The sequence below is a fragment of the Crocuta crocuta genome, unplaced genomic scaffold (genome assembly GCF_008692635.1).
Source record: "Crocuta crocuta isolate KB4526 unplaced genomic scaffold, BGI_CrCroc_1.0 scaffold48, whole genome shotgun sequence".
NCBI lineage: Eukaryota > Metazoa > Chordata > Mammalia > Carnivora > Hyaenidae > Crocuta > Crocuta crocuta.
Window position 1 is genome coordinate 15,080,088 of NW_027533089.1, and position 14,093 is coordinate 15,094,180.

The 14,093-nt window shown below is 35.4% G+C and overlaps 1 protein-coding gene across 2 annotated transcripts in view; it reads left to right on the forward strand.

The window, feature by feature from the left end:
- The window catches only part of SELENOF (selenoprotein F), a 60,986-nt gene that overhangs the window by 30,003 nt on the left and 16,890 nt on the right, over window positions 1-14,093 (forward strand). For both annotated transcript variants that reach the window (XM_077746153.1, XM_077746152.1), the window contains exon 3: window positions 5,012-5,075. In XM_077746153.1, coding sequence (XP_077602279.1) covers window positions 5,012-5,075 — 64 coding nt within the window. The remainder of the gene's footprint in view (window positions 1-5,011; window positions 5,076-14,093) is intronic.

The following is a 14,093-nucleotide window of genomic DNA, read 5'->3' on the forward strand; positions in this document are numbered from 1 at the left end:
ACTGAGCCATAAAAAAAAAAAAAATGAAGTCTTGCCATTCACTACAACATGGATAGATCTAGAGGATATAATTCTAAGTGAAGTAAGTCAGAAAAAGATGAATACCATATTTTACTAATACGCAATATATGGAATTTAGGAAAGAAAATGAATGAACAAAGAAAGAAAAAAAAAGAGGCAAAAGAAGAAAAAAAGAATGAACCTCTTAAATAGAACAAACCAGGGATTGCCAGAGGGTAGAGGTGGGTGAGAGGATAGATAAAGGGGATTAATAGTACACTTATTTTGATGAGCACTGAGTAATGTATAGAATTATTGAATCACTCTATTATATACCTGAAAGTAATATAACACTGTATGTTATTTATTCTTCAATTTAAAAAGCCATTTATTTTTAAATGAGGTGGAAATTCGGGAATTCAAAAGTCATGATACAAACCAAGGAAAATCAGTTATGGAGCTGAAGTAGTTTGATATTTTTGCTTTCCATCCAGAGGATAGTTTAGGAAATTTAGGAAAACCTATCAATAATAACTTATAAGGAAATAGGTATGGACTCCCAAAGGAAAAAATGCAATTTTACATATTATTTTTATATTTTTCTAAAGGTATCCATGTATTTCCATTTAAGTTATTTGGGCTAGTAGAATAGAATAAGGACCTACTAGTGCCTAGAGTTGAATATCCATACACATGACGCTTCTATGAGGCATACAAAAGAGCCCTACCATCTTGCTATTTAAAAAAAAAAAAAAAAATTTTTTTTTTTTTAAATCTTGCTGTATAAAAGTTACACAACTTTTTTGATTTCTCCTTCATTAGGTAGTGTTCCACAAATGAAGGTCAGCATTTTTCTGTTCCAGTGATACTACTTTAAATAAATCCAAATACTAAGGGCACCTAGGTGGCTCAGTTGGTTAAGCATCCAGCTTCAGCTCAGGTCATGATCTCATGGTTTTTTTAGTTCGAGCCCTGCATCAGGCTCTGTGCTGACAGCTTGGAGCCTGGAGCCTGCTTCAGATTCTGCGCCTCCCTCTCTCTCTATTCCTCCCTTGCTCCTTGCGCTCTGTCTCTGTCTCTCTCTCTCAAAAATAAGGATTTAAAAAACGTCCAAATGCTAAGATGGAAAGTCAAGGAGTTACAATTTTTAAAGTTTTTAACTCCTTTCATACTTTATACCCTAGAGAATTCCTATCAGAAGTAGCATATTTTCAAGTTTCCTTTTTAATACTTATTTTGAGAGTGCATGGTGGAAGTCCCCACATAGAGAGTAGGGGAGAGAGAGAATCTTAAGCAAGCTCCACACTCAGTGCAGAGCCCAACACGGGGCTTGATCTCACAACCATGAGATCATGACCTGAGCTGAAATCAAGAGTTGGACGCTCAACCGACTGAGCCACCGAGATGCCCCTAAATAGTATATATTTTCTTAGGTGAATTGTGTGATGCCAAAGATGCTTATTACTACTTTATAAGTTGCTGAAAGTTGACCACAATTTGTAGTTAACTTACTCACCATGAAAACCCAGTATTGTCTATGAACACTACAAATTCATAAGTAAAAAACCAACTAGCATCACAAATTAATGCTTTTAGAATTTGATATTAATAATGTTAGGCAGCTCTAAGATAAATTTTCTTTTTGTTTACCCTAACTGAAACTAAGCATAACATACTCTATATGTTGTTATCAAAAGAACTTGAAATAATTTTAAAGTTATGTAATGAAAAAAGAGGTATTTAATTCTGTTAAATGAACAATTCTCTCCATTCAGCACACATACATTGAGAAGCTTTGTATCTAGTTCTGGGGGGTAATTATGATAGATAAGACATTTCCTTTCCACAGTCAAATTATAGAATATTTATAGTACATCATAAGAACAGATTTCTACTGAAAGTATCACAAACAGAGTAGGAAATAAACAGAAGTTTTCTTGGAGAAAGTCAGATCTGAACTGCCTATTCACTAAAGAATATGTTTCTAAAATTTCTAACCAGTTGGTGTTTCATTGTACGGAGAAGGACTTTCCATTAATGCATTACAAGTGTGCTGGGACATGGAGTCCTTCAATCTTTGTGACAACCAAATGGAGACTGTGGTGCTCAGGGCCCAACAAGCCATTCATCTGTTATAAGCAGCCTCCTCTTACCCAGTACTCCATGTGTCATCATATGAAAAATATTGGGGAAACAGTAGTGTAAAGAAATGTTGTTATGTAAGTTGACAGAATCTCCACTTCGAGTTTCCAAGGGATCAGAAACTTGCAAATAAAAGATAGATAACCAAATTTTAACATGAAAATTTTCTTATTCTGGTAATATATACAAAACTTAAATTCACCATCTTAACTATTTTTGGGTGTACGTCTATCTCAGAAGTGTTTCATCTTCCTAAACTGAAATTCCCTTCTCTGTAAATAGGAGCTCCCCGTTCTTCCCTCCCCCAGCTCCTGGCAACCACCATTCTACTTTCTGTCTCTCAATTGGACTCCTCTAAGTACCTCATAAAAGTGGAAATGTACAGTATTTATCCTTTTGTAACTGTTTTGTTTCACTTCACTTACTGTCTTCAAGATTCATCCATGTTACAGCATATGTCATAATTTTCTCTCTTTTAAAGACTGAGTATTTCATTATAGGCATATGCCACATTTTGTTTATCCATTCATCTGCCAATAGATATTTGAGTTGCTTCTAACATTTCACTACCAAAGCACAATTCTATATTTAATTTTTTAAGGAGCCACCATTTTATCTTAATGGCTGCATCACTTAACAGTTACCAACAGCAGGTCCCAAGGGTTCTGATTTCTCCACATCCTCACCACCACTTGTTTTTTGTATTGTTGTTTGATAATAGTAACCATTCTGAGTGTGAAGTGGTATCTCATTGTGGTTTAATTGTATTTCCCTAGTGATTAGTGATGGTTTTTTTGTTTTATTTTTATTTTTTTATGTTTTATTTATTTCAGAGAGAGACAGACAGACAGACAGCATGATCAGGAAAGGGTCAGAGAGAGAGGGAGACCCAGAATCCGAAAAAGGTCCAGGCTCTGAGCTAGCTGTCAGCACAGAGCCCGACGCAAGGCTCAAACCCACGAACCATGAGATCGTGACTTGAGCCAAAGTCAGACACGTAGCCAACTGAGCCACCCAGGCATCCCCATGATTAGTGATGTTGAACATCTTTTCGTGACCTTGTTGGTAATATGGTCTGATGTTTTTAAAGATATTCTGATGGCTTGTGTAATAGATTAAATCTTCTTCAAAAGCGATTTACTGTATAAAGTTAGGTCAGATTATTAATGCTGCAAAGACTCTTCAGAGATTATCAGAGTTTTTTGGTTTTGTTTTTTATTTTAGTTAACATACGGTGCAATATTGGTTTCAGGATAGAATGCAGTGATTCATCGCTTGCTTTACGTACAACAAACACCCAGTGTCATCCCAAGTGTCCTCCTTAATATCCATCACCCATCTAGCCCATCTCCCACCCACTTCCCTCCATCAACCCTGTTTGTTCTCTGTTGTTAAGAGTGTTTTTTCTGGTTTGTTTCCTTCTCATTTTCCCTCCTACCTTCTCAGACGTTCGTCTGTTTTGTTTCTTTAATTTCACATGTGAGTGAAATCACATGGTATTTCCCTTCCCTGATTGACTTATTTCACTTAGCATAATACAATCTAGCTCCATTCACATCATTGCAAATGGCAAGATTTTACTCTTTTTGTGTATAAACACACCACATCTTTATCCATTCAACCAGTCAATGGACATTTGGCTCTCTCCATAGTTTGGCTATTGTTGATAATGCTGCTATAAATATAAACATCAGGGTAACTGTACCGCTTTGAATCTGTATTTTTTTATCTTTGCATGATCATTAAAGTTATTAATCTGAAATTCATCAGTAGTTTCAGAGAGTCCATGAATAGTCTGAATTAAAAGTTTCATCAGATTCTCAAAAGTATCTGTGAACCTCAAAAATTTAAGAATTATTGATGTAGCTCAGAATCTCTAAAATGTTAAAAATTCATTTTCTTGGGTAGGTGGAATTAAATGAATTTCAAATTTCTACTTTGTGCTTTTTTTCTTTTTTTCAAAGTATTGAAAATAATCATACATAGTACATGGAATTTTTATGTTACTTTATAACTTAAAAAGTAAAAGCCATCTTTACCTCTTGGACCTATAGTAAAAATAAAATGTAAAAGCTAACAAATAAAAAAATGTAAAAGCTAACAAAATATAGTATGTTCTTATAATTGCCTGCCTTTTAGAGTCCTAGCATTCCCGAGTCACTACAAAAAAAAAAAAAAAATGGGCTCTAGAGCTTAAAAAAAAGTGATGCTTACTGTTGAATCCATTTCAGTTAAATTCATTGCAATAATATATTTACATTGGAGTTTTTCATAATGAGCTTTTACTGTAAAGAGATTGTGCAGGTTCTATATAGCTAGAAAAGCAATATTTACCATTTAATTCATTTCAAGTGAATTTCATTAAGAGAAAATATTTGCATTTTAGTTCTTTCTAATGAGATTTTACTGGTTTTCTCATAATATCTTTACGTAGTACATACTGTAATTACTTTTTAAAGATATTGGATTGGGGTTTTGTTTCATTTTAATATATTGATTGCTTAATTTTAATAGCAACCAGAAGGAATTCTTATTAAGTATGTTGGATAGATGAATACATTCCTGTGTTCAGTGTAGCATTTTAAAAATCCATAGGAAATCTTTAGGATTTTGTGAAGAACTTCAAGGACATCTTACCTATTCAAATTCATCACCAATTCTCTATATCTCCTTCAGTCTTTTTTTCTGGTAGAACCTAAATTCTTCTGTCACTTAATGTCCATGGGCCTTTATTTTCTCTTCTATTGGAGTGGAACTCTGACATTTATTTTATTCTGTACTATCTGTTTAACTGCAATATTTATGGTGTGAAATAACTGCATTTCAAAAAATATACCAATTTTTAAAATTTTTGTTTTTCTTTTTGCAGCTTTATGCAGGTGCTATCCTTGAAGTTTGTGGATGAAAATTGGGGAGGTTCCCTCAGGTCCAAGGTATGTAAAATTATCTCTAGCAAATTCTGACTTTAATAATTTTAAATCAGCATTTCACAAGAATAATTTTATTAAATATTCCCAAGAATAAGAATTTTTATACTCTCTCAACAGTATATGTATTCTTTCCACATTTGTCTTCATGGAGGTAGAGTTTTATTGTAATTATTGAATACTAGGTTACTTTAAGCAAGCATAATATATGATACAATACATAATGAAGTGATTATTTTCTTAAAAGAAGAGCCTTTCCTTTACCAAGTATAAATTTTACAAGAGCCTCTGTTTTAACAGATATAAATAATAATCCCCTTAAATAACATAGCATTCTAATATGTCTTAAATGTAAATTCACTTATATAAAACCCTCCTAAGGAACAATTGGAGTGAGAATAGACCTGTACAATGTGACAAATCATCAAAAAGAGAATTAATTACCATAAAACTTGAGGTGCAGAGAAGAAATCATACATGTACATCTTCACAGGAAATTTTAAAGATAAATATGTAAAAGGATAATTGTGAAAATGTATTCTTTTGGTTGACATCAAACTGTAGTAGAGCTTTGCATGTCCAAAAAGACTTGGACTAAGTCTTTCCTATTCTGTCCTGGCTTGTCATTTGAAAATCAGTTTTATAAAACTGAAATTGCCTAAAAGTAAAGAAGTTCCTTTTTTTGGTCTGCTTTTTTAATTGAAATATCTAAGTGTTCTATTTATATGGCTTGTTTTTATGTCTCCTGACTTTCTCGTGACTTCTTGCCTTGTTCACTTAATTGCAAGATAATTTTTTTGATTTAATATCTTATAAAATTACCTGTATTCAAACATGCCCTTTATTGCTGACCTAGAATTATTTATGATAAAATATTGCTCATTTTGGCACAGAAAGGTAATAGAATAATAGTTTGGCTTGGGAATATTTTCTGAGTCCCAAAGCAGACACACATCTAATTAAATATATTCTTTGTTAGAATAAATATATCCTGGGGGAATAAAAAAGAATAAATATATTCTGATGTAGCACAGAATATATCTACTTCCACTTAGGGAAAAAAATTTCTCATGCTGATTTGTTCTTGTTTTTGTTTTTGTTTTGCCTTCAGCAAACTCAGAATTGTACCACAGTTGCTTTTGGTTTTTTATATCAGTTCTCTAAACTGATAGTGTGATTAGCTGTATTCCTAGAAGTGGCATTTCAATTGTATTGTTTTGATGATATTATTCACATTTACTGACTTGTTTTCTTAATAATCTTTTGTGACTTGGATTTTCATGAGATCAAGAGTAGCTTTGATACCACAATTAGCCTTCCTGTTTGTGCTATCAGATTTTATTATGTCTATACAAATAATTTTTTTTCTACAGTTGGAAGTTCAGTCTTTATAAGCTTGAGTGGAGTTTATCAATCCTTGTAGTAGGACTTAATTGTATATATTTCTTATATATGGTTAAATTATACTTCAGGTGCATGTAGTCATACTGTCTTTTCCTTTTGATAAACAATTAGATTTTAATCCTATGTGTAAATATTTAATACACATTTAAAATGAAAATGATTGTTTAATTCTGTAATGTATAAACATATTCAGTATAATTATATATAATGCCAATGTTTTCTGAGTCCATGAGAAGCTGGTATATTTTAAGTATAATCATTATTATATTCCCACTTTCAGACTCACTGTCTTAAAGATATTCTAGACATTCATGCCATTCTAGGGCATGAAGGACCATTGTCAGTTATTACAGTAACTACAAATACCAAACTAATTTTCATGTCATCATTGCTTTATCGTCTTTGTCGTCAACATCTGATAGCCTCTGGAATTATCATAACTTTCATTATACTTACACTAATTGGAATTTTTTAAATTCACTTAATTTAAAATACTCATGTCATAAAACAGAAAAGAAATTAATGTTAAGTTATTCCAGAAGAGAGAAGCAAGCTTTGAAACCTCTTATTGAACTTAAACCACTGAGTGCTTGTGGGGAAAAATGTCCCAGATTATATTCCAAAGCCAGTTCCAGGTCTGGCTCTTAAGATTCTTCTGATTTCCATGTTGTGGTTGTTTAAGTAGAAAGGGCAGTATGAATACTTCAGTAATGCTTAATATTTTATTGAAGTATAATTGACATAGTGTTTCATGTGTACAACATGTTCTTAGACAATTTTTTGTATTCCACAGTGCTAACCACAATAAGTATAGTCCTCATACCATAAGTGTTATACAGTGTTACTAACTGTATTCTCTATGCTGTACTTTTTATCTGACTTATTTTATAACTAGAAGCTGGTAGCTCTTAACTCTATTAATCTATTTTGCCCATCGCTCCCCCCATCCACTTCTTCTGGGGCATCCAGTAGTTCTATGTATTTGAAGTCTTTTAATGTATTATAAAGTCTGTGTATTATAAAGTCTATGTATTTTTTTGGTTATTTCTTTTTATTTTTTTAGATTTCACATATATGTGAAATCATACGGTATTTTTCTTTCTCTGGCGTATCTCACTTAGCTTAATTGCTCTAGATTCATCCATGTTGTTGCAAATGGCAAGATCTCATTCTTTCTGTGGCTAAGTAATAGTCCATTGTGAATTCTGTACTTTTTTTTTAATTAAAATGTATTTGACATACAATTTTACATTAGTTTCAGGTGTACAACATAGTGATGACAAGTCTATACATTATGCTGTACTCACATGGGCAGAGCTACCATCTGTCATCATACAGTGCTATTACAATACCATTGACTACCTTCCCTATATACCTGTTCCATCTTCTTTAGAGACTTGGGTTGCTTCCCTATCTTGGCTATTGTAAATAATACTGCAATAAACATAGAAATGCATATATCTTTCTTAAATTGTATTTTTGTTTTCTTTGGGTAAATACCCAGTAGTGGAATTATTTGACTATATGGTATTTCTATTTTTAAATTTTTCAAGACCCTTCATGCTGTTTTCACAAGTGGCTGCAGCAATTTACATTCTCACCAGCAGTGCATGAGAGTTTTTTTTCCCCAACATCCTCACCAACGCTTGTTATTTCCATTTGATTCTAACCATTCTGATAGGTATAAGGTTATCTCTCATTCTGATTTTGATTTGCATTTCCTTGATTAGTGATGTTCAGCATCAATTTCATGTGTCTCTGTCATCTGTCTTTTTTGTAAATAAGTCTTATATATTTAAGATACTATCAGATCATTTGCAAATATCTTTTCCCATTCTGTAGGTTGCCTTCTCATTTTCCTGATGGTTTTCTTTGCTGTGCATAAGCTGCTGCTTCTATTCTCTTCTGTTGATCTGTGTGTCTGTATTTGTGCCAGCACCATACTCTTGATTAGTCAGCTTTGTAGCATATTTTGAAGTCTAGGATTTTGATACAGCCAGCTTTGTTCTTCAGTTTCAACATTGCTTTTCGCTGTTCAGGGTCTTTTGTGGTTCCATACAAATTTTAGGGTGATTTGTTCTAGTTCAGTGAAAATGCTTTTGGAATTTTGATAGGGGTTGTGTCAAATCTGTAGTTTGTTTTGGTTAGTATGGACATTTCACAATATCAATTCTTCCAGACCATGGTATGTCTTTCCATTTTTTTTATATCATCTTAAATTTCTATGGTAAATGTTTTATACTTTTCAGAGTGCAGGTCTTTCATGTCCTGGGTTAAATTTATTCCTAAGTATTGTTTTTGGTGCAGTTGTAAATGGGATTATTGTCTTTATTTCCCTTTCTGCTACTTCATTGTTAATATATAGAAATATAACCAATTTCTGCATTATTAATTTTATATCCTGAAACTTTACTGAAGTCATTCATCAGTTCTAATAGTTTTTTGGTGATATCTAGGTTTTTCTCTATATAGTATTTCATCTACAAATAGTGACAGTTTTACTTTTTTCTTTTTTAAGTTTATTCATTTTGTGAGAGAGAGAAAACGCACGAGCTGGGGGGGGGGAGAGGGAGAGAGAGAGAGAATCCCCAACAGGCTCTGTGCTATCAGCTCATGTTGGGCTCAATCCCATGAAATAATGAGATTATGACCTATGCTGAAATCAAGAGTTAGTTGCTCAATCAGCCGAACCACCCAGGTGCCCCTTACTTCCTTTTTAACAATTTTTATGCCTTTTCTTTCTTTTTCTTGTCTGATTGCTGCAGCTAGGACCTCCAGTACTATGTGGAATAAAAGTGGCAAGGCAAAAAGTGGACATCCTTTCTTGTTTTGGATTTTAGAGGAAAAGCTTTCACCACTGTGTACGTTGTTAGCTTTAGGATTTTTAGATATGGCCTTTATTATATTGAGATATGATCCCTCTAAACTCACTTTGTTGACCATTTTTATCATGAACAACGTTGTACTTTATCAAAAAACGGTTTTTCTGTCTCTGTTGAGATGATCATTTGGTTTTTATCATTTCTGTCATTAATGTGATGTACCAAAGTGACTGATTTGTGAATATTGAACCCTCCTTGCAACTCCTAGAATAAATCCCACTTGACTGTGGTGAATGATCCTTTTAAATGTATTGTTGAATGAATAATAATTTGTTGAGGACTGACTTTTGCGTCTATGATAATCAGGTATATTGGCCTGTAATTTACTTTTTTTGTAGTGTCTTTGATTTTGGTATCAGAGTAACATCTAGTGGAAAGCATTTGGAAGCTTTCCTTCTTCCTTTTTTGGAATAGTTTGAAAATAGTTACTAAATCTTGAATTGTTGGGTAGAATTCACCTGTGGGGCCATCTGGTCCTTGAGTCTTGTTTGTCGGAAGTTTTTTGATTACCACTTCAGTTACCTTAAGAGTTAATTGGTCTGGGGGCGCCTGGGTGGCTTAGTTGGTTAAGCGTCCGACTTTCGCTTAGGTCATGATCTTGCAGTTCGTGGGTTCAAGCCCCGCGTCGGGCTCTGTGCTGACTGCCAGCTCAGAGCCTGGAGCCTATTTCAGAGTCTGTATCTCCCTCTCTCTCTGACCCTCCCCTGCTCACACTGTCTCTCTCTCTCTCTCTCTCTCCTAGAAATAAAAAAAAATAAAATAAATAAAAAAGTTAATTGGTCTGTTCATGTTTGTTTTATTTCCTGATGGGGTTTTAAAAGATTGTATGTTTCTAGGACATTCTCAGTTTCTTCTAGGTTGTCCAACTTGTTGGCATATAATTTTTCATAGTATTTTCTTAAAATCTTTTTTTTTTCTGTGGTGGTGGTTATTCTACTCTCATTTCTGATTTTGAGTCCTCTTTTTTTCTTGATGAGTAGGGCTAAAGGTTTATAAATTTTGTTTATCTTTCTAGAGATCCAGCTCTTGGTTTCATTGATCTTTTCTGTTGTGTTCTTATGTCTACTTATTCCTGCTCTAATCTTGATTTTTATTTTCTACTAACAGTGAGTTTTGTTTGTTATTATTTTTCTACTTTAGGTGTAAGTTTAGATTGTTTGGGGGCTTTACTTGTCATGTTTACAGGTCAGTCTATATTGCTATAAAGTTCTCTCTTAATGGGCAACTGGGTGGCTCAGTCATTAAGCATCTGACTTGTGCTCAGGTCATGATCTCACAGTTCATGAGCTCAAACCTCACTTCTCTCTCTCCCTCTCCCCCCACCACACCCCCCATCCTTCTCTCTCTCTCTCTCTCTCTCAAAAAAAAATAATAATAAATAAAAATAAATTTCCCTCTTAGAATTGCTTTTGCTGCAACCCATAGGTTTTGAACCATCATGTTTTCCTTTTCATTTGTCTTCATGTATTTTTTTATTTCCTATTTGCCTTCTTCATTGACACATTGGTTGTTTAGAAGCACATCATTTAGTCTCCATGTATTTGTGTGTTTTAGTTTTAGTATGACTTATTTCTAGTTTCCTTGTGATTAGAAAAGATCTGTAATATGATTTCAGTCTTCTTAAATAAATGGTGACTTATTTTGTGGCCTAATGTGATATATCCTGAGGAATGTTTCATGTGCACCTGAATGTGTATTCTGTTTGGGAATGTTCTGTAGATATGTTAAGTGTATCCAGTCTAATATGTCATCCAAAGGTACTTTTTCTTTATTGATTTTTCTGCCAGGATGATTTATCTAGGTTTTTTAAGTCTTTAGATTGGAGCATTTAAAGTAATTTTTATTTTTATTATTGTCATTTTATTATTCTTTTGGTTTTTTTTTTTATTTTTTTTTAATAGTTTATTGTCAAATTAGTTTCCACATAACACTCAGTGCTCATCCCCACAAGTGTCCTCCATGCCCATCCCCCCCTCCCCCCACATCCATCAGTCCTCAGTTTTTGTCAGCATTCAAAAGTCTCTCATGGTTTGCTTCTCTCCCTTTCCCCCANATTCTTTTGGTTTTTTATAGTTCTTCTGTTTCTATTCTTACCTTGCTCTCTGATTAATTCTTGTCTATAGTGATTTGCTTGGCTTTCTTTTTATTTTTTGTGTATCTGTTTCGAGTTTTGGGTTTACAGTTACTATGAAGTATATATATAATATCCTAAGTTTATAGCAGTCTGTATTAAATTGATGGCCCCTTATGTTCCAGCACATTCTGAAAGACTTTTTAACTCTTCCAACCAGGTTTTATGTACATATTGTCAAATTTTACATTTCTTTATTGATTTTTTACGTTTAATTTTGCCCTCTTCCACTTAAGGAAGTCTCTTTAACATTTCTTGTAAGGCTAGTGTAGTAGTGATAAACTCTTTTAATTTTGCTTGGGAAGTTCTTGGTCTCTGCTTCAATTCTGAATGATAATCTTACCATATTGAATACTCTTGGTGTTAGGTTGTAGGTGGGGTTTTTTTGTTTTCCTTGTCTGGACTTTGATTATATCATGCCACTGCTTTCTGGCCTAAAATGTTTCTGCTGAAAATTCAGCTGATAGCTTTATAGAGTTTCTCTTGTATATAATTGTTCCCTTTCTTGCTGCTTTAACATTTTTCCCTTATCTTAAACCTTTGACGTTCTGATTATTTTGTGTCCTGGTGTGGATCTCCTTTGGTTCATCTAAGGAGAACTAGATGTTTTGAACTCTCTGTGCTTCCTGAACCTGGATGTCTGTTTCCTTCCTAAGGGAAGTTTTCAGCTATTATTTCTTAAGATGAGTTTTATGCTTTTTCTCTCTCCTTCTGGGACCCATGTAATGCAAATATTTGCTATAAACAGTACCTGTTGTCAAAGAGATTCCTTACTCTCCAATTATCCTTTTTTTTTTTTTTTTAAGTTTTATTTAAGTAATCTCTACACCTACATGAGGCTTAAACTCATGACCCGAAGATCAAGAGTCACACTCTTTTCAGACTGAGCTGGCCAGGTGCCCGTCTGTGCATTTTTAAAATTCTTTTTGGAGGCATCTGGATGGCTCAGTTGGTTAAGCATCCAACTTCAGGTCAGGTCATGATCTTGTGGTCCATGGGTTCAAGCCCTGCTTCGGGCTCTCTGCTGACAGCTCAGAACCTGGAGTCTGCTTTAGATTCTGTGTCTTCTCTCTCTCTGCCTCTCCCACACTCACACTCTCTCTCTCTCTCTCTCTCTCTCAAAAATAAACACTAAAATAGATCTCTTTAAATTTGTTTTTCATTTTGCTGTTCAGCTTAGTTGCTTTCCGTAGCAATTCGTGTCTTCCAGATCACTAATCCATTCTTCTGCATCTGCTAACCTTCTGTTCATGCCTCCTAATGTATTTTTCATTTCAGTTATTGTATTCTTCAACTCTAATTGGTTCTTATTATTTTCTCTTTTTGAAGTTCTCGCTTACTTCTTCCATTCTTCTCTGCAATCCAGTAAGCATCTTTATGATCATTACTTTAAACTCTATCAACCACAATGCTTATCTATGTTTCAGTTCTTTTCCTGATGTTCTTATTCTTTTATTGGGAGCATATTCTTCTGCCTCTCTACTTTATTTTCTGTGCTTGTTTCTGTGAATTATGCAGAACAACTACTTCTAAACTTGCAAGAATGGTCTTCTCTGTTGTCCTCCCCTGTGTAGACTGTGAGGCTGATTAAGTGCATGCTGGGATGTCCTGGGGCTCTCCAGAGGGTGCCCTGGCAAAGCAGCTTGATTCAAGGTGGGGCATGAGCCTGAGGGTCCCATGGTACTCTGTATACATGGCATTTTGGTAGGATGTCTGTAGCTGAAGTGGGTTTGGTCAAGGTGGTCCTGGAGCTCTTCATGTAGAGGGTGCCCTGGAAGGACATCTGAAACCACAGAAGATGTTGGTTGTTGCTGTTCCAGGGCTCTCCAGGCAGAAAGCACCCTGGGAGGGCAGCTGAAGCTGAAGCGAGTGTAAGCCAGGGTGTCCCAGAGTGCTCTGTGCAGGGAGTGTCCTGGCAGGGGACTGGATCTGGGTTGGCATGGGCTGGGGGTTCCCGGAGCTGAAGCAGTTGAGAAGCAGGTGAGAACCAGGAGGCCCCAGTGCACTCTGTGCCAGGGGTGCTGTAGGAAGCCATCTGAAGCCAAAGTGGTGTGGCTCGGAGTGTTGTATCACTTGGAGCAGTTGTATCAACTGCTAGATCCATAGTGAGTACCAGCTAGGGTGTCCCAGGGTACGCTGTGCTAGAGCTAGAGCTGCTTGGTGGGGTGGGTGGAGCTAATGTGGGCTCTGGGGCTCACTGAAGCAGCAGGCTGGTTAGGGTACCTGGACTCTTCTCCCATCCAAGCTATTCAGGTGGCGGGAGAACATAAGCCATGGTACTGCCTGACCCCTCCAGCCTGGAGAGAGTACCAGCAGCAGTTCCACCATCTGGCAGCATTCCAGTGCTGGATCTTTAAATTCTAGCAAACCCTTTTTTTTCCCTATACCCCAGAGTGTCTAGCTGGTGTGGGATGGGGGCCTTGGTCTTGTTTGCACTGTCACAGTGGAAAGGAAATGTAAACCATGGCGCTCACCCGCTCTTTTGACCCAGAGAGAGTTCCAGCAGCTTCCTCACTGTTTGGCAACGTTCTGACCCAGAGAGAGTTCCAGCAGCTTCCTCACTGTTTGGCAACGTTCTGACCCAGAGAGAGTTCCAGCAGCTTCCTC